The sequence below is a fragment of the Trematomus bernacchii genome, unplaced genomic scaffold, assembly GCF_902827165.1.
Source record: "Trematomus bernacchii unplaced genomic scaffold, fTreBer1.1, whole genome shotgun sequence".
Taxonomy (NCBI): Eukaryota; Metazoa; Chordata; class Actinopteri; order Perciformes; family Nototheniidae; genus Trematomus; species Trematomus bernacchii.
Window position 1 is genome coordinate 9,402,850 of NW_022987714.1, and position 20,083 is coordinate 9,422,932.

General features: G+C 39.6%; 2 protein-coding genes across 2 annotated transcripts in view; one reads left to right on the plus strand and one right to left on the minus strand.

The window, feature by feature from the left end:
* Positions 1 to 11,627, minus strand: part of si:ch211-236l14.4 (SITS-binding protein) — a 28,096-nt gene extending 16,469 nt beyond the window's left edge. The window contains exons 1-2 of the mRNA XM_034141602.1: positions 11,044 to 11,627; positions 9,441 to 9,612 (exon numbers count right to left, since the gene is read on the minus strand). Coding sequence (XP_033997493.1) covers positions 9,441 to 9,612; positions 11,044 to 11,505 — 634 coding nt within the window. The 5' untranslated portion in view covers positions 11,506 to 11,627. The remainder of the gene's footprint in view (positions 1 to 9,440; positions 9,613 to 11,043) is intronic.
* Positions 11,628 to 18,602: 6,975 nt separating this feature from the next.
* Positions 18,603 to 20,083, plus strand: part of mrpl23 (mitochondrial ribosomal protein L23) — a 37,940-nt gene continuing 36,459 nt past the window's right edge. Inside the window, exons 1-2 of the mRNA XM_034141808.1 lie at positions 18,603 to 18,729; positions 19,638 to 19,760. Coding sequence (XP_033997699.1) covers positions 18,710 to 18,729; positions 19,638 to 19,760 — 143 coding nt within the window. The 5' untranslated portion in view covers positions 18,603 to 18,709. The remainder of the gene's footprint in view (positions 18,730 to 19,637; positions 19,761 to 20,083) is intronic.

Below are 20,083 nucleotides of genomic sequence, written 5' to 3' on the forward strand. Positions count from 1 at the left end.
ACACACAGTATAACTCCCTAAAATATTTTTTATCAAAGGACATCTTATGTTTTATGTCCTGCCAAATACTCAAAAGTAATAAAATACATGTTTTGAAAAATATAATAGAATTGAAAGCTACCACTCTCAGATAATATGTGCCTCTTCAAACAGATATAGTGTGAGTCTTAATGTACAGCAAATGAAAAGCAGTGGAAGTATGAGACGGTCCGTCGCAGATTCCTCTGATATGACATAGTGCGCGAGTGATACTGAGACGAGGATGAGCGTGACGAATGGAGTGTTGTGGGAGGTAGAGTGCGGGCTGTGTCAGCTGATATTGCTCCGCTCAGATGTGAGAAAAACACCCCTGAGTATGAGATATCACAGTATGTGGTTAGATGAGTTTACACCGGCACTGCTGGCAACTTCTCGGTAGGTAGGTTACACTGCACAGCAATGGGAGAAGTCTGGGATACATATCCAAAGTCACATTGAAGATGATTTTTTATTCTTCTGGGTTTTACTCCAGGGAACATCTCTTAATTTTGGGCGTGAGGTACAAAAAACAACACCTACGTCTTCAGAACATTTCTCGTTTTTCTCCCCTACTGTACGTAAGATTTTGTGAAGCGGATAATTGTGTCCGCAGATGTAGCTGCCCTGCAAGGAATGCCTCGTCCCTCTCAGGTTACCCCTACCCCATATCCTCACCACTTCTCACCCGTCCTGACTCCCACCTTCTCCCTCCCAGCTTTAACTGCCTTCCTTTCCTCTCTGCTGCCACTCTGCCCCATCTCAGGTCAGCAGAACCCAGCCAGTATTGATCAGAACCCCCAACCGAGCCTCTCTTTCACTTACATTTTGCACAAACTGCTCAAAAGTAGCCAAACTGGAATTTGGGAGCTGATTAATAAACAGATTAGGATTTGAGACCAAAGCTGGTTCACAGTTTGAGAACCGGGGCTGGAAGCTTGGCTCACTTCCGCCCCCCCTCTCTAGTTTCAATGGGCTTACTGTTCTCCTGCAGGCAGGGACCAGGAGCCGGCAGGATACGGGTCTATAATCAGATTAATAGTTTAAAGATCAGTCTTCAAGTGCTGCATAAAGCCTATTGAAGAGCCTTCAACAACCGGCTAACGTGTTTGCAATGGATAATGTCAAAGAGATACTGGTAACTCCTCAGCTGCCCCTCACAAGGTATTAGGTCACCCCCCGACTGCTTGTTATAGATTCATAATGCCAGATAAACGTAGGGTTTTGATCGAAACTGCGTTATATATTTCAAACCTTGAGCGATAAATTAGATAAAATAATTGTTCATGATAACAGGGGTGCCATGAAACTGCACATGTCAATAATGAATATACAGAGTGGTGTAGAAAGTGGGGCAGCAGGAGAAAATGTTACAGCTTTATGGAAGGATGGAAGAGGAATGCAGGCAGTGGAAATAGAGGCTACCGAGTACACCAGACACCGAGCAGCCTCGTAGAATGATGTGCAGATACAGCAGGCTGCAAACAGTGTGTTTTACTAAAGTGCACACAGGGTGGAAAGTGAAGTTTGCAAGCACGACTTCTGGAGTCACATTTAATTTTGATGGGAAATGACACTGCAGGGCCTCAGAGAAATGGGACAATCTGGTCAGGAACAGCTGTACCTTTTATTCTAGCTTTTAAACATGCCGATTTTAATGTTAAATATACTAAATCTGCTCTGGGGGTTTAAACAGATCTATTCAAAGCAGTTTGACACATTTAGTTTCAGTATAGGGGGAACTCCTGATTCTAAATGAACTTCTAACCTCTAGTTATATAAGTTTAAGGCTCAGACACACATCTCTGGATGTGCCAGATTGGAACAGGAATCAATAAGTGTTATTTAAAGAAAGTGAAGCGGGTTTGAGGCCTTGAGTTACAGCCAAAGTGGGGTGCACAGGAGTTAAAGGCAAAGCAAGGGGGGATGAGACCCTATTTTTAGAACAATTCCTTAAACACTTCAAGCTTCCCCCGAAATATTTTCCACTAGCTCTCAAAAGCAAAATTATACGCCTGACAGAGCGTATCCGCTCACCTTTAAAGCAGCAGAAAGGCCAAACGTAAAAATGATTTAAGTTCATTGGGCAGTTTTTAATGATTTGACACACACATGCCTCATTTTTTTACAGCTGTTAAGGGGGCACACAAATCAAGATTGCCTCTTCACATTGTGCATTCACACACACTTCCTTTAATGGGAAACTGTAGACATCCAAGGAAAACAGAGCAGAACTTATAGGGCCGTAAAGGTTCGGCACTTTCTCTTGCTCAGTCTGACCCCACGCACCTTCTGATAGGTCAGGAAGGTTTTAATGTGGCGTCTAGCCCCTCGGAGACTGGCTGGTCTGGGTGGAAAACCAAGTTGAATGACTCCCTGCTGCTCCGGGCCAGATGGGCTACACTCTTTTACCTGTCATATTTATACTGTTATTTATGACACCTGTGCACATTTACAGACCTGAGTTAGGTTATAAAAGGTGCATTCAAATGCTCACTGTGTGTGTGTGTGTGTGTGTGTGTGTGTGTGTGTGTGTGTGTGTGTGTGTGTGTGTGTGTGTGTGTGTGTGTGTGTGTGTGTGTGTGTGTGTGTGTGTGTGTGTAGGCATGCATTTCCTTAACAATGGAAACTTAGTTTCTTTGCCCAACCTCAATACATTGATGGCCACAATTGCCATGGTAGGCACACATCTTGCCATGGTAGGCACACATCTTGCCATGGTATACGCACACATCTTGCCATGGTAGGCACACATCTTGCCATGTTAGGCACACATCTTGCCATGGTAGTACATTTCCAATTCCACTTATTGAAGAAAAATAATGAAACACCAAAGAGGCTTTTTCTTTGCTCCATTCCTGTCATCAATCAGCTTTATTGTTTCCCGTGTGAGATGCTGTGTTCCGTAGAAACATCACAACTGTGAAAGGAGATCAGAAGATACAACATTCAAATACTTTTATGTTATTTAAAAGTATTTTTCATTGTTGGATATTGGTTTAAGAAATACTTGAAACAAGGATTGTTTTCAGATCAATTATATAGAAGATCATTATTTAGAAATGAAACAGAGCTGGGATGAAGAACCACAGACTGATCACATGTTGTGTTAATGTGGACAGTTGATACTGTAATATAAGTGCACTAACGCGGCTAGATAAACCCTCCATTAAAAACTGTCTCTCTCTTGCTTGTTGTCCTTGATGGAAAGTATTAGGTAGGACATGGACTGTGGAAAATCTTGAGGGATGATGTTCATATTATAGTAGCCTTTTTATACAGGAGATGACAGCTCTCTTTTAACAAAGCTTCAGTTGGCCAAGTGAGTCATTGTTAAAGTGTTTCACCTCTTACTTGTCCTGCAGAGTGGAGGTTTCAGGGCAGCTGCCCAGGCACCTCCTGCTGACCCGTTGAGTAACAGAGGGGCAGCTTGTTTTCCTCCTACATCCGAGCTGAATATTTTTTATACTAAGCATTTAATTCTGTTTTCGTGTGACTCAGTGATCTGGGGTTGGAATAAAGACAAAGAAAAGGCTGAGGAAATACTTAACCAGGAGCTATTTAGAATAAGAAAACAATCCTTCTTTCTTTTTTCCCCCGGTATTATTCCTACTAAACAACTTACTTAAGGCTTAAGTAAGTATTTTTTCAATTAGATGACAGCATAAAGTCAGAATATAGTCTACAACACCTAAACTTTGTGCATTTGTAATGTTGGGTCTTTAAACTTAAGCTTCTTATATATGTAGTATAACAGTAACAGCTCAAATCTATTAATTGTTCACACACTTTTTCTGTGGGTGCTGAGAAAAACTAACATTTTGACTTATCATTTTGTCATTGATTTTATTCTAATGCCGCCACTATTGCTCATCTTACTTACTTATTTATCTAATCCTAGCCAGTATAAGTTCTGTTATATAAAATGAAGCTGATTATAATCACTATATGAAAGAAAATAAATACATTCCATAACTGTTACATAACTTTAATCCCTATCTGTGTGTTGTGCTTGGCCGATTCCTTCTGAGTAACCAAACAACAAACGAGGAGAAGCAACAAAGTATCATTTCTTTGAATCCCAAACGGAAAGATTGAGTCAGGGGCAGAAATAAAGTGAAATGGTTAGCGGTGTTGATGCCAAGGGAGAGAAAATGATGCTAAATGAATGATGGAGAGATACAAAATAAATAGAGAGAGCACCATCCACATATACTGTATACAGTGTGTGTGCATGAGTGTGTGGAGGTGGTCTAATATCTTAAGGAGATTCTGTGAAGTCTTATAAATCTGGTAGAAATGATATGTGATTGTAATCTCTGTTGCTCACTAAAATGAGGGTGTCATGGAAAACAGCAGATATGAAGAGACAGTAGATACATTACTTTTATTGGATCCAGAGCTAGATGATATCAAAGTAAGAGATAACACACACTCAACAAACAGGCTTTCTCCAAGTCCTTATTTGTAGTGACAAGTCGAGGAAACATTAATGAGAGCCGTTATTTGTCGGATTTTCATAAAACATCTGTACACTTAAAAATCTGAATGTCAACAGATTTCACATAACTGTATTAGGTTAGTTGAAAGCAATAATATTAAGTTTCTTAATATTATTGCTTTCAACTAACCTAATAAAGTTATGTGAAATGTGCTGACATAATACATTTAATTAAAAAGTCAACGGTCAGTATTTTCAGTACTTGCATTTGAAAGAGTATGAATAATGCTCATATTGAGAACTCCTTTTTGTATTCATCATTTTAAACAAAGGTATATTTCAGAGTATTTAAAAGTAAGGAAAGAAATGTGTGTGTAAATGCATCGGTGAATCACATACAAATATTAAGATACTATATGTGTTTCTTATTTATTACTTGATAATTGTACTTACAAATGTCATATCACTGTCAAATTTCACTATTTGTTAAGATCACTGTAAAGATCGCGGAAAAGGTAGGACCCAAATGCAGACTACAAAAACGGAAAAAGGTCTTGAAACAAAAAGCGAGCTTTATTTAAAAGCTGATAAACAAAACATGGCATAACTCGAAACGGTAGCACAGAAAACAACAACACAAAAACAGACCGTGAGAAACATGGAGGAAGACCGGAGAGACAAACATGAAGCGTGACGTGAAGGGAAGACAAACAAACAATGAACCGACAGGGGAACACAGGAAGAGACAAGACTACATACAGGAAGGGGTAATCACGAGACGAGAAACAGCCGGGCAGGGGAGGCAGAAACACAAGGCCAACAGGTGAACACAATTAGACAATCAGAGGAGAAGGACCAGACAAGAAACAAGGAGGAAAACATGAAACAGGGAAAACAGAACAGCAAAATAAACCCAAAACTAGACATACAAAACTAAAAACATGACATAACATAAGGATCGTGACACTATTTAGTTATTTCTAGTCCCTGTTTTGTCTTTAGTTGTATACAAAAATGAATGCTTAAATTGAAACTGTAAATTGTCAGTCAAGTCTTTATTTTTTTATTTAATAAAACAATTAATTGATAAATCACAAATGGCACCAGCTGTGAGTTAGGAAGTGAATAAGTGAGTTGTGAATAGAGTGAGTGATTGAGGAAATAAACGAAAATGTCTATTATGTTGTAAATTGAATTATTTTAATATCTTTATTTGATGAAAAAAAAACTGACCCTTAATAGACACCATAAAAGCAAATAATAGAGAGCCATCACTTACTGTAATGGTCCTCCAGTATTGTGTCAAGCCAACAGGCCGCACCTGATCACTGTCATGTGATTTGACCATGTGCACTCAATACTTTCCAAAGTATAGGTACCTACACTATCTCCGCTTACATGTGCTCACTGTAACTCTGCATAGACTGTATCCATAAGACCTCCAGTTGAGTAAATGTAGGAATAAGCCGCTAAAGCATTGGGACAACTTGTCCCTTCTTATGTCTTTAATGCAGGATGTAGCTTCAGTGATATCTAATCTGTTCTTGGTAGCCCAGTTGTTTTGGTATGGATAAAGACAGGTGGGGCTATGACAAGTTCCTCCAGTTGGCAACACTCTCAAATGTCACTCTACTGCACAGCTGCATATATCTTGTCTCCTGTCTCTCTGCTTTGCTCTATTACCTCTTCTTTACTTTGCTACTCTTTGCGCTCTCTTCCTAACCCTGGTTAATATTGACTATTACAGTCCAGTCATTCTGTTGCTCTTTTGTTTCAGTCCATCTGTCTTGCTCTTTAACCGTCCCCAGGAGTCCTCTTAGCTTACTAACGTCAGTCACAGCTCCATATTGCCTACCACACTAATAATGTGCTCTCCTATGACTAACTAGAAGCAGTGGAGACAGGTCCCATACATACAGTCTCTGGGCTTAGACAGCTGTGAAGCCAATATTAAACTAAAACTGCAGTATAAGCAGATTCAGTAAAACATGAGGCATCAAAATGTAGATTTGTCAGTCTGTTAATTATGCTGTAAGTACAATTCACCAAAATGATTTAAACATGTGCTGACCTTTGCTTTTTTATTAGAACTGGAGCTATGCCTTTCAGGAATCTGTTTTGAGCAAAACAAACATACTAGAGGTCTTTTTCACCCGACGGGAGCTGAAGAAACACACCCGCAACTAATTTAGAAATGAGGCTTGAATCATAATGAATGATAAATAGTTAAAAGCTGCATTTCCTGAGAGGATAACAATTTACAAATGGTAGGGTTTACATGATAATGTACTTAAAATCTTGTAATTAAGTTCACTTTTGTATGATTATTGAAAGCAGAGTCCCTCTATTTTCTGAAAAACACAACAACCACAAGATACATAAATATGGTTATAATTTACATTTGGTCTATAGAAAATAGTTGGTTTAGTATGTTGTCTGTATTTTAAGTGCTGTAAGTACTTTTTAGCTCTGCATTCAATTTGATTTTGGTCAGTCTACATGCATAAACAATAACATTTGACTGCCAAAACTAGGATCAAACCGATAATCTGATTAAGCCTTACACGGTTGCATAAACTCACAGTTTCCAAGAAGGATCCTGTTAACTATCCTCACATATTTGTGGATTGTTTATCCCCATTAAAGCCGCTTCCATTGTTTCCCATCACACAACAACAACAACAACACAGTTATGGCTTAGTCAGAGCTGATGGAAAGAAGAGAATGGCTAATGCTGCAGTGACAGTCTGATATTCTGATATTTCTGACAGGGTCTTTCTTGGACATGGTACACCCTTCCACCACATCTTATGAACATCATGCCAGTAGTTTTTCTTGCTGAAAAACAGACAACTACAAAACAACCCAATAGAACCTCCTTGGCGAAAGTAATTATGATGGTCAACCCATCTGATGTGCACATCACAGTTACACGTTATTTTACAGGAGCCCAAAGGACTTAGAATAAGGACTTTGAAGATTTATGCAAGGTAACAATTGGATTTCCTGTGCGCATCACACAAAAAATGCACAACAAATGGAACCTATACCTAACCCTGAAATAAGGGAATCAACCGATCCTCATACAGGCTGCAAACTTTTGTGTATACCAGTAACAATCAGACACTTTTTATTTCCCATAATGCGTAATTGAATTGCACATTTGACACTGTAATTGTGCTTGTTCTCAGATAAGGGCTCATGATGAATCACCACCAAAACACCAAGTTTGTGTTGAAAATGAAAATAGCACTTTTCTACCTGCAGCATGGGACCTTCCAAATCTGATGGCTAAACCCTTTGTTAGTTGTGATGAAATATTCTGAACACATTTACCAAATCTGAAGCCTGACAGCTTACATTGTTAGGTCTCTTTTGTTTTAAACTCATGAGCTGCATGGATAAGCAAACAGTCCAACTTCATTATGATCATTCATCAATAATTATTTAAACAGATTCTAGATAAAGGAGAGCAGCCAAGTATACTAATTGCAATACGTCTTCAGTTGTGAAAACAATTTTCTCTGAGGAACATTATAAGAGCCAAACAAAAACATCCTTGAACTTTAAAGCAAGATATCATGTTAAATATACGTTAAACGCTCCATTAGGCATTGCTGTCATTGCTGAGCATCAGTTTGCTATGTTTGGGGCTATGTACTGTGTTTGTCTGCGAGTTGTTTCTTGGCAACGTTCAAACAGTTGTTCTCACAGGGATCTCATCTCTGTTTTTTTTTCTCAGTGCAAAGCTAGACGGAGAAACAAAGGGTTACAGGGTCCTGATAATTATGGGCGTCCTTTCACAAGGTGGAAAAGGGATTTAAGTCATGTGACTCTCAAGTTAAGCCTGCCACTGTGTTACATAATATCCCAAAATGTGTATGTGTATGTGCATGCATTTGTTTCTGTCATTAATGTATGTGAGACTGCTGCTAAAAATAAGCAAAGCCATTATCGATAATTGTTTGTTTGACCTTATTGGCGTTTATTCCATATGATTTAGATTTTAGAACTTTCAAGATATTTAATACACACATTTATACTTGCAAAGGATTCCCAAGCCAGTCAAACATCTTAGTAAATATGTAAAAAAGAGCCTATTTTCCAATGTTCATTGGTGTAAAATGGGATTTTGAAATGTCTGGTTGTAAATCAGAGTATCTTATTCATGTTTCAAGATAGGGTGATTAGTTTATTCAGCAGTAAGCAAGTAAGCTAACTCCACACAAACACAGCTTGAAAGCAACACATGCAGACACACACACATACACACACGTTCCTCATCAGTCACATTAACCATTCACATCCGCCACTGGTCATTGCATCCCCCCCTTTTGCCCCCAGGATAAAAAATCTAACACCCCTTAAATAACCTGGGGAGTTATAAGAGTCAGCAGGGCCCTCATCCAACCTGCCCTTTTAATAGAAACAAAAGGCAATTACCCCAGTATCCCTAAGAGTTAATTTAAGATGCTAAAGGTGGTTTGCTTCCCTTTGTAGTTTAATCTCTAAATTAATGCACAAAGATGCCACAGACAGTATCGTGTTACACTCTATTACTGGGAGGGTCGTCCTATCCAGTCAGTGGTTTGTGTTTTTTTGGGAGGGCAGCTGGTTTTGGAGGCGGTCAGACTATTTTTCTCAGCTCAAACACAAACAAACACATGCATGAGGGGGTGGGGAAAAAGCACAACAACATCCACAGGGCTTCCCTCACGCCCTGGGATTCACGCCACACATCTTATACCAGCTGATATGGGGTCACATTTCCCAAGCCCTTGTGCTCACCCTGCACTTATGGCAAGTGTGGAAGAACAGCTGACAATGTGTCATATGAAAGATTTCGAAAGGTCCTACTTATTGTGACAGACCAAGGTGTGAAGAAGAACTGTTACTCCACTTTTGCTAATGACATGACAGTCTACTACACTAACAGTAAATCTCAGTTGATGCAAAATGATTGATTCCAACAATGACCTCTCACCTGATGAGCCCAGGAAGTAGCGCTCCAAAGCGGAGCCGAAGCCAAATGGATTGTTCTTAAGATCACTCACAACAAACGGCTGCATGGTGGCGTTCTGATCGTTGATGGGCCAGGTCTGACCACGGACACTAGCACCACCGTACCAGGACACGTTGGTCATGGAGAAGCAGTCCTGAAAAGATACAGACATGCACAAAAACAATGTTAGGGAGAAAGACCCACAAGGAAATGAAAGAGGTAGACATTTATAAAGAGAGAGGCAAGACAGCTGTTAGACATTAGCTGTTAGAGATGTGAAATTGATGCTGACTGGAAAAAAGGAAATATTTGTAAAAGTTTATTGATAAAAAGAGTGTTAAGGCGTATCAAAAGACAGTAGATAGTATTAGAAAAACACTCAATTTCCTCAAATGCTTTTGCCTGACTAAAATGTAAATAATGGATGTAAATAAAAAGCATGAGTGGCTGTAAGGATTGTAGAGTTGATGTTTTCAGATGTATCACATTATATACCTGATAACTTAGAGTATTGATGATTCTAATCTTTGACAGAGCAAGTTACTGCTACTTTACTGGAGAAATGCAGGGCACTCTGCGGTATGTTATGGCTGGCACATGAGAATGTCTCAGAAAGCATTGCACGCAGGAGGGATTGAATGACAGAGGGTTTTCTAAGAGAAAGTCTGTCCTCCCTCAAAGCGTCTTTACGTGTGGGGGGACAAATGTGCAGAATGGCAGCTTATTTATTTCACGTCAGCAAATCCGGGCTCTGCTAAGGAGTTTGGAAACAGGTGCCAAGTAAAATGGTAAAATAAAGGCGACTTTGGTTTGGAAAGATTTTCTATGAGCAGTCGCATCACATGACAGGGGGTTATGGTGAGGAATGTTCCAGTGGGGACAGATTAACCTCCCCAAACATCCCAATAGTTCAATGCCTTTGATAATTAAGCTGGGGGGGGGGGGGGGGGGGAGTACAGTAAGTACTGTGCATGTCAAAAAGTCCTTACAAATTGAATGTAGTTAAATTGAGGGCTGAGGCAGTCACGCAAATATCTTTTTGGTCTATAACATACATTTAAATAATAACTCAAATCAAAATATTGTAGGATTTCATGGTGTCCGAAATGTATATTTAAAAGTATTAATACAAAAACATTTATTGAAATAAAAATAAATAAAAAATTGCAATATTTTATATCTGAATCTAATGAATAAAGTTATTTATGTCATTGGATTGTACACCATAGTATGCTGCAAACATACCGTGTTTTTGGGACACACATTTCATTGATATTTTTCAGCCTTGATAGTGGAAATCAGTTGATCATTTAAGGAAGACCACTTATATAAAACAGACAACTAACAAGACGTCTTGTAATTGATTTGTATGAGAAAAAAAACGCTTCCCTTGTGTTTTACATTGTGCACCAAAATCACAACAGCCATACAAATGAAATGCCAATAAGCATCAAGTAAACTGCAAATTAAGGCATGAAAGTGATATATGCAAAACTGCCTTTTGCACATGACATAGTGCGTAAAATGGCATATTGATTGTATTTGGTTCAACTTATTTTCTTGCACTCTGAGAGGGTAACCTTACCTTCAGCTCCACATGACAGTGCACCGGCACCCAGGTCATACTGTAGCACTCCGTCTCCTCATTCACCTCCAGGGAAATCTTCACCTCGGCCACCGAGTCCCATGTATAGCAGAACTCGGTTTTATTCAGCCAGCACAGGTTCCTCACAAAGGGAACCTCGTCGGGGTTCCCCACGTTCCCAACGTCTATCTCCACATAGGTCTTGTCCTCCGCCAGGGTCTGTATGACCAGCGAGTGGGTTCTTCTCTCCCAGATCAGTCCGCTAAAAGTCCCCCTGAGGATCCAGTTCTTGTTAGGCTGGTCCACCACTTGCCAATAAATGATCCCGATAGTCATGACAAAAAAGACGGCAACCCCGAGACAGGCTATAGCTCCTTTCCAGGTCTCGTTCATCTCCTTCAGTCCCGTGTCCCATGTTACCTCTGGGATGGGGCTGGGGTTCCTATTTCGAGCGTGGGGCATGTTGTCTTTGAGATAAGCAAAGAATCACACACAAAAAATGCTGCAGAAATCTCTGTGCGACAAGTATCTCTGTTGCTTCATCATGTCATGGTGTTTTCAGTGAGGCTACAGGGTAAACCAGCCTACTATTTATCTTTACACCGTTTACAATGTTGTTGTTGTTTTTTTGCGCAATTGTGCCAGCAACAGAGACCTGTCATGTGAAGAAAGCTGTGAGAGAAAAAAATCCCAGCGCGTCAATAAAACCGTATGGATGATTAAGTGACTTACCACATACTGCTGTTGTTTCAAAAGGGTTGCATTTGTAAATTGCATTGGCTGCAGTGAGCTCGTGAGCAGCCCGAAGCCGGGTTTGGCAGCAATGCCTACGAATAGCTCCTAAGACGCTGTCTTGCTTGCCCTGCACTTTCTGACGTAACGCCGGGTTGTTTCTTCAGAGGAAAGGTAGGGAGAGGGAAATGGGGGATCGGGAGGGTTTGGCTGAGTCTTGGAACTGCCCGCCCGGGCGAAGAGGCCACGGACAGCATGGAAGGGAGGGATCCCCATGCTTGCTTGCAAACTCACTGTGCGCTCTCCGTGCGTAGAGACTGTGGATACTTGTCATCCGGTGGCTTGGTTGACGGTCAGGGGCGTCAATTTCCATTCCTTATCCAAATTTGATATTGTGGGTGATTCATATTTGTATTAGAGAGGAAATCGTGATGATTCTGTTTGAAATCAGAAGCACAATAATCTTAGCAGTGTCTTTTGCATGTTTTATTGGCTACATCTAATGGACTTATTCATCAAACTGACCAAGAAGTCACAACAACATTTTCACCTTATAATAATTATTCTTGAGGGGTTTGGGTAATTAGTAGGTTTGAAAGATGTGGGTTGGATACAGTTTGTATTGCCAGTTTGGCCAAGTTTACAAAGTGAGATGGATAACCTGTCACCCAGAAAATGCTCCTGCTCAAGCTCCAGGGCTCTCTACTGCACTAATGTCCTTTTAGATTACTGTTAGGCCATTACACACACTATATTATTACAAAATAAACTTCTTTGGATCCATATTCTATTTTATATGACCTTCCTTTTCACTTTGAATTGCCTTGTGTTGAAAGGTGCTATATAAATAAACTTGCCTTGCCTTGCCTTGCCTTGTGTAATTTGTTATGCATGCCCCTCAAAAATATAGTGACACTGGTTTCTAAAAAAATCTGAAGTGAGTTCATACTGACACAATCTCAAAACATTGGAAGAAATGTCTTGCTTAAACTGAAAAGGTGTTTAAGTAGGTGAAATAAATACGTATTTCAGTGTAGAAAAAAATCTAGGAAGTTGTATGCAAATATATAGGGTGTTCTCTTTAACCTAAAATAAAATAAAGTGAGAAATCTGTAACCTGTATGTGTCCGAAAGTTTTATGTTTTGCAATAATGGACTGTTTTGCATTCTGTCCCTTTGAATGTTAAGTCTTGATAAACTTTAACCGTTTTTTTTTAATCAATGCAAAATCGAATGAAGTGTCAGGAATAAACTTACAATAACCTTAAATAAAGAAAACAACATTTTGCATGTAATTGTTTTTGCTTTAGAAGAATCAGATACAACGGAAATATAAATTTAAAGCAATAAAGACAAATCTGTGATAGATTCAGGTTGTGATATAAAATATATTATAAATGGTGTGGTTCATATACTGTAGTGTGGAAGACATTTCAGGGCAAGAATGTTGTTTGTGAGTTCCTCAAGGGTAAAAGGTGGCATTTGGACTGTCAACATCCATTGTGTCTAGAGTTATAATCAAAGCATATATAGATGTCTACTGTTTGACTATCAACTAGTCAATATCCATGTGTGCAAAATTGTGTACAATTCAAAGCAGCTCTCGACTCTTACAGTAGCTCTCACAGAAGCATATCCTTTGTCGTAACTTTCTGAAACCTAAACTGTATACAGATCATGTTGAGTCGTTTTAATCCGGTATCACTATTCATTTCATTTCAACAAAGCTCTTACTATTACATGGTCATGGCTTTATCGGTATCCAACAACAACTTTATCAAACCCAAAAATAAGACGAGCAATCGTGGCTTGAACAATGTTGTTATGTTTGTAGGTTAAGGTCTCTTCCGCGGTGCTGTGCACAAGATATCCAAAGAGTGTGGGCTGACATACCTTGAAGATCAGTTGCCTCTGTCCCCGTTTATGCATGTCAACCCCCCCGCCCTCCGATCCATCACATAACTCTGGCAGGGGCAGAGACACTGGATCAGGCTGTGGGAACCTGTGTGAGCACTTTACCCAATCACCCTACTCTAACTGTATTTCAAAATCTCTTAAAAATCAGTGCTTGATCGTGTACAACGTTATGGATTTAAGTGCAAAACTCTCAGGACAGAACTCGGCAGATGATTAATTTGATACTTTGATTCTTTATGAGGGAAAAAACGGTGCTGCTGTCCGCACACCGACTAGTTTGAGAATGAAAGACAAAGAAGCTCCAAAGCCAGTTAGTGTGTCAGAAGATGTCATGTGATAGTTTCTCTTGGAGAAGAATCTACTGAACAATGAGCACTTTGGTGACATATTTGTCCAGCTCTATTTTAAAAACAGTTTTGGATTATATATTAAATTAGTGCATTTGTGCATGTGTACTGTACATGTGTTTGCAGTTTGTTTGCTTGCATTTGGACCCCTTCAATTCAAGTTCAACATGGGCCTTGTGGCAGCCAGGCTCCTGGGTCAGAGGTCAGCCTTATGACATTAACAGAACATCCAGGGGGGAGGGTCTAAATGTACACGCCATCCAGATTGCCCTCGACTCCATCCCTCACGACTATTAATAGTCCGAGGACTGCTGCGTGGCATGCACCCGCTCCCTTAGAGAGTGTGAACATGGGACATGAAAAAACGGAGGAATCTGACCTGAACTGATCACTTCCTCTGACCGATCATTTAGTGTTGATGGCGAGGGGGCAGGGGTTTAATTAGTTGTGGGGTGGAGCAGCTAATGGTTTAGGATTTGTGTGTCAAGTGGGCTGCCTCAAGCTACAGAAAGTTCAAAGTAGCAGTATTACAAACTTCATTTAAAAATTAGTTTATCCTGTTAGCATGGTAATATTTGATTATTAGCACTAACCACAAAGTAACACTGAGGCAGATAGGATTATCTTGTCTAGTTGTGCAGGGACTATATCATAACCATAGACATTATAAAACAAAACTAGCACTACTAGGGACTACTGTTTTGAAGCATATTTGGTCGTCGCCATCTCGTTATTTTGGAACCAGAAATGTCATGATAGAGTAGAGCAGTATAACCGAAGCAGACACTTTAGGCAACAGAAATATGACAGTTTACTTTTCTTGACAGAAACTGAAAATTTGGAAGCATTTAACTTTGAAATGAAGTAAACACAGACAACATTCAAAAAGGTCAACCCATTGGTAGCGACCTGTCGAACCCCCCTCAAGCATACTCTGCTTTGTTCTGTATTTTACTGCAAATGTTCCTGCCGTTTCAAAATCATGCTATATGTAAGGGTAACAAGACAAGTGATTGAGACCATAAAGGCATTAGGAATCAAGCATTCTTATTGAAACCAGCAATTAGATAAGTAGTTCATTTGTATTTTCCATCAAGGAGTCAAACTCTTTATGGTAGTTTTCTAAGACTTCTGTACAATTGGACTTCTTTTTGCCATTACTAGAGTTGCCTCTTGTTGGCCATTAGAAAGAAAGCAGGTAAAAGCACATTGACTTCACTTTTGAGACCCGGAGGATGCAACTTGATCCTAACCAAAAGACCTGTACAAATGTTGTGTCTATCCATTTAGTAGAAGTTCACTGGATTAATGACAACTGTTGGCTATTGGCTCTAGATGAAAAAGAAAACGGCATCATCATAGTCATAGGATTCATCCTCTAGGCACTGGGCATGTCCATACACCATGTCAATCCATCAAATCGTTGTTGAGATTTGTTTTAGTCTGAACCAAAGCGGACCAATCCTTCATAGAGCCATACTGTACCATAAGTGTATCTAAAAATGTAGGAATGGATGGACTGACTTGTTCAGTAAACCCTTATAGATAACAAGCCACTGACGCTTTGTGATTCTTGTATCTTTGAAACATCTGCTACAAATTGTCAATGGAGGATGAGAACAATTCCTGCCAAAAATGATAATTGGCTCCCCTGACACAGTTTTGCCTTATCCCTGACTGTGGTACATAACACACATAACATGCTGCAGCCTAATCCTACTGTATAAGCCTTGCATGTGAACGTAAACATTAACAGGCCACCACTGATTCAAATGTGGACTCTCAATGTTTGCTCTTAGTGTCTTTGATCAAGTTCTACCTGTTCTTCATCCACTCCCCTCTATGGTGCTACTGCTGCTATTGTTACAGTAATTGGATTATGTGTTTTGTATTATATGAAAACTCATTATCAAATATGTTAGCCGGGTAACTAAATAGGGAAATGATTTAAGGCATTTGTATGGTCTAGGAGGAAGTGGCTTTACAGGGAAACACTCAAATAGTCCCATTACATGCAAAACTACTCGTTGAACTGACACACTTTTCCATCTTCACGTCTGGATCTTCAATTTACGTTTTCCCTTTTTTCTTCTCTAGGATATTCAATACGGACAACTTCTCCTGCCTGAGAATCGGAGGGGGAAAGTTTCTATGCGGCCCCAACGCCCGCTCTTGGCGGGACAATACCGCTGTAGACTGCACTGTTTCCGTCTATCCACCTCTGCTGTAGAGCACTCCCTCCTCCTTCCTTACTTTCTCCCTTTTTTTACTGTGACAAAAACAGCCACTTTCCACTGCCCCAGACCTGAACTTTCATTCCAAACCTCTCTCTCTCTCCCTCTCGTATTGTCTAAGTTACAATGAATTATAGGTGATTGCTAACAGAAATCGTACATGTCCAACTGAGCATGGGTGTAAGAAATGTATGTGCATGTATTAACATATGCTTGTGAGGAGCTGTGTATTATGTGTTTGCTTTTGTATGACTGCATGTCACAAACACTATAGTAATTTAACTGTAAAGGCAGGGAGTTAACTGGTATATGACATCTGCCAAACTGAACTATAAGTAAAAAAAGACAATTCATAAGGATCAAATTGAAAAAGTAATGAGGGCAGCAGACTCCTCACAGGCTTTTGCCTCAGTCATTTAAAAAGCAATAAAACCGCATGTATCAGGTTTGCATTCTTATGGAAACCAGCATACTTAGATAGTTAATTTTTATTTTCCATCAAAGAGTCAAACTGTGTGCATTGACAAACAGGCTTGAATCACATCTATAAATGGCACAGGTGGATAACTGTGTGAGACTGGACTTTTGGCTTAAGGTTGCATCGGTTCATGTTGCGGCCCCCTCCACTCCCCTTAGAACCTGAGTTGAATAAATGAAAATGTAAGAAAATGATTATCAGCTGGATAAATAAAGCCATTAAAAATAGATGTACACATTGAGCCAATCTACAACACAGGGGCAATGCATAACACTGTATCTCATCCCAACAGCCCAACAACTCAGCTTAAAAATACATTAAGGATTGTTGCTTGTTAGTCCCTTAGTCTCTCTTCATTTCTTGTCATGTATGAGTTTTAATTATGTCCTTTTTGTTTCATATTATTGACATTGATCAGTGATAAAAACAAATCCAGATATCTATTGCTTAACAGTGAGATTTGGGCTGGCGTGTTGAAGAAGTCACTCTTTTTTCCAGTTCATAATCCAACATTGTAGCAAATAAATGGTTTATGAAAGAAAGGCAAAAGTTGTCTGGGACTGATCCGGGAATTTGAAAAAGCAATCTTTGTTCTAACGCCATGCATAAATGATAACACTGTATTACTGGAACAGCCAACATTACGGTCTGTACTCTACTATACTGTACACTCTTCATATACTGTATGATGATACATTGATTGAAAGTGAATAGAATTCAATATAAATTAACTATTTATCTTATTAAACAATCTAAAGTTTTAATGCGCCAGTTGTTTGCATTATATTACAGTAGTTCTGAAAGTACATTCTCATATCAGCTTTCCCGTGAACCAGTTCCAGAGCAACACACAAGTAAACAACCAATGAAATGCTTGCAGGCCAGGGATCAGTTATTTGTCTTCATAGCAAAACATTCAATTAGACAACTGAGGGTATGACAGGACACTGACAGAGTGATAAATACCTGGGTGAACTGGTAAACATTACAACAACTGCATAGTAATCAAATGCCTTACTTCCTTATACTGTCCACACACACTCCATGGCATCATATGGATGGAAACTTCCCTCCCTGGCATAGTGTGGGCTGTCCGTGTGGTCCATTTCCTGCCAGGTCTGAGGCCTGAGCCAGGGAGTCGAGTTTCACTCAGGGGTCCTTCAGTCTCTTACTCCTGTTGCAAGCACATTGTAGGCTGTGAGGTCAGATGCCAGGGCAAAGGGTCTGAATGAGAGATGGGACAAGGTCTCCCTCTGCTGCTGTCTCATTATATGTGCCCTGAATACTTGTCAAGCAGTTACATTGCCACAATAGAAAGACAGCCCTAAAAATATTATATTTACTGTGTTATCCAAGGAAGAGATTAAAGCTGTTGGTCCAAATGGGACAATACAATTTGAGAAACACGTTTAACAGGTGATTATAACAAAGCACTCCTTTTAATATTTATTTTATATTATTTATATTTTACTGATTTATTTTCAATTCTTACATGATAATGATTAATTATTAGGTTTGTCTCAAATTAAGCACATGTGTCTGATTGGTATTAGGACTCGGACTTGTCTATATTTATTGAGTGTTATGACTTTTAATACAATTTTCAGTTTGATACCTATTGGTAGCAGATATTTAAAGGTAGCCTATCTCATTATGTAATAAACTCCTGGTTTTTCATGTCCCATATTTCCCGTCATTGTCATATGAGTGTTATATACAGGTCTAAGTTAGGCTACTTCCAGTGCACCTTCAATCAGTCTCTTAAATGTGTAGGTCATGAATAAGCCTAAATTCATGTTGCAAGGGTGAAGTTTTCTGCAAGGGCATGGATTACATCCAGTGCGCATGCGCTGTTTGAGTGTACCCGGAAGTAGAAACATGCACGTGTAGCATTTGACAACCTTGAAAAGACTACAAAACAACTACCTGACAGCTTGCGTGATACAACGGTTCCAGTGATGCCAGTGACACGGCTACTGTAAGTTTCAAGTTTGCTATTCGTATGTATAGGCATAAAGACGTCCAAAGTAGAGATTACATCTGTGTTTGAATCTTAGTTTGGTATACTAGCAGACCCAGCTAACATTAGCATGTCAGCCTTCTTCCAGCTGCCCTTCCAGCCTTATGTCTTAATGCAGCTTTTCGCCCATTGGTTTCTCATTTTACACATGTGCAGTGCGCTTCAATTTGTTTTGTGTGTGTGTGCTTAGTGTAAATCGAAAATGATGTTATGCCATAAGAACGTATCGAGCATTAGCAAGCTATGCTAAAAACAAACTTCCGCTAACATGCAGCTACAGCCGGAGTACTGTTACTATGTGGGTTACCATGACACCCAGGACCTTGCAATGGTTTCTAGAAAGTGAAGTAACTCACCAGGCTTATGTATTTCTCTCTTGGCCTGGAAGGGCCCGACATCTCTCCCATGGCTACAACAAAACAATCTAAAGCAGGCCAGTTTATGCATCTACTATATAAACTATTCGTGCATAAAAAGATGTTAAAAGGTTCCAGCTGATTCAAGTGAAAACTGCTAAACCTTTACACGTGCAGCTGGTGAACATACTAAGTCATTTAGCATCTTAAAAGCCAAATATCTCCATACGTCATTACCTACATCCCATAAAGGCAAAGCGTGTGGTTTGTGTGATTTGGATGGCAAACCACAAACAGTGATCACATCCTGTGGTTTTTCATTACGCCACTCTCTTTTGAAACTTTTGCTTTTATCACCTTTTTGACAATAATTGGTTACAGCTAATGAAACAAAAATTGCACCACATGATGTAATTTGATGATTACCCAGTTGTTAGTGTGATTGTAGGAAATACTACAGGATGTCTGGGAATGATACTGTGGATGATAAGAATCTGGCTCTGTCCTCAGATACCCTCTGTACCAGCTGGGAAACCCTCAGCTGAGGATCTTTAGACCCAACTGGTTCCTGACTCTGGTCAGACCCGGAAAAGAGCAGCCGCCTGACACGGTCCAATTTCGCACACCAATGGAGTAAGTATTTGCTTCCAGATCTTTCCTTTCATTCCAAAGAGCTGCATAAAAGGAAGTACAAATGATCAGTATTCTACCATTACAAATGTCCATAGTGTGTAGTTACGCTCTGAAAAGGAAAACACTAAAACAATGATTGTTATCTTCATAAATGTGACTCATGTGTGTCTGTGAATAATTTAATGGTTGTTCGTATTTTAGCCATATTTAGTTTCTAAAGTAAAAGATGACAGCGTTGACACTGCTGCCAACTTTTGAAACTATGGATGTTTATTTATTATTACAGAGAAAACTGAATGTGTATTGTGTGCAAAACAGTAGTG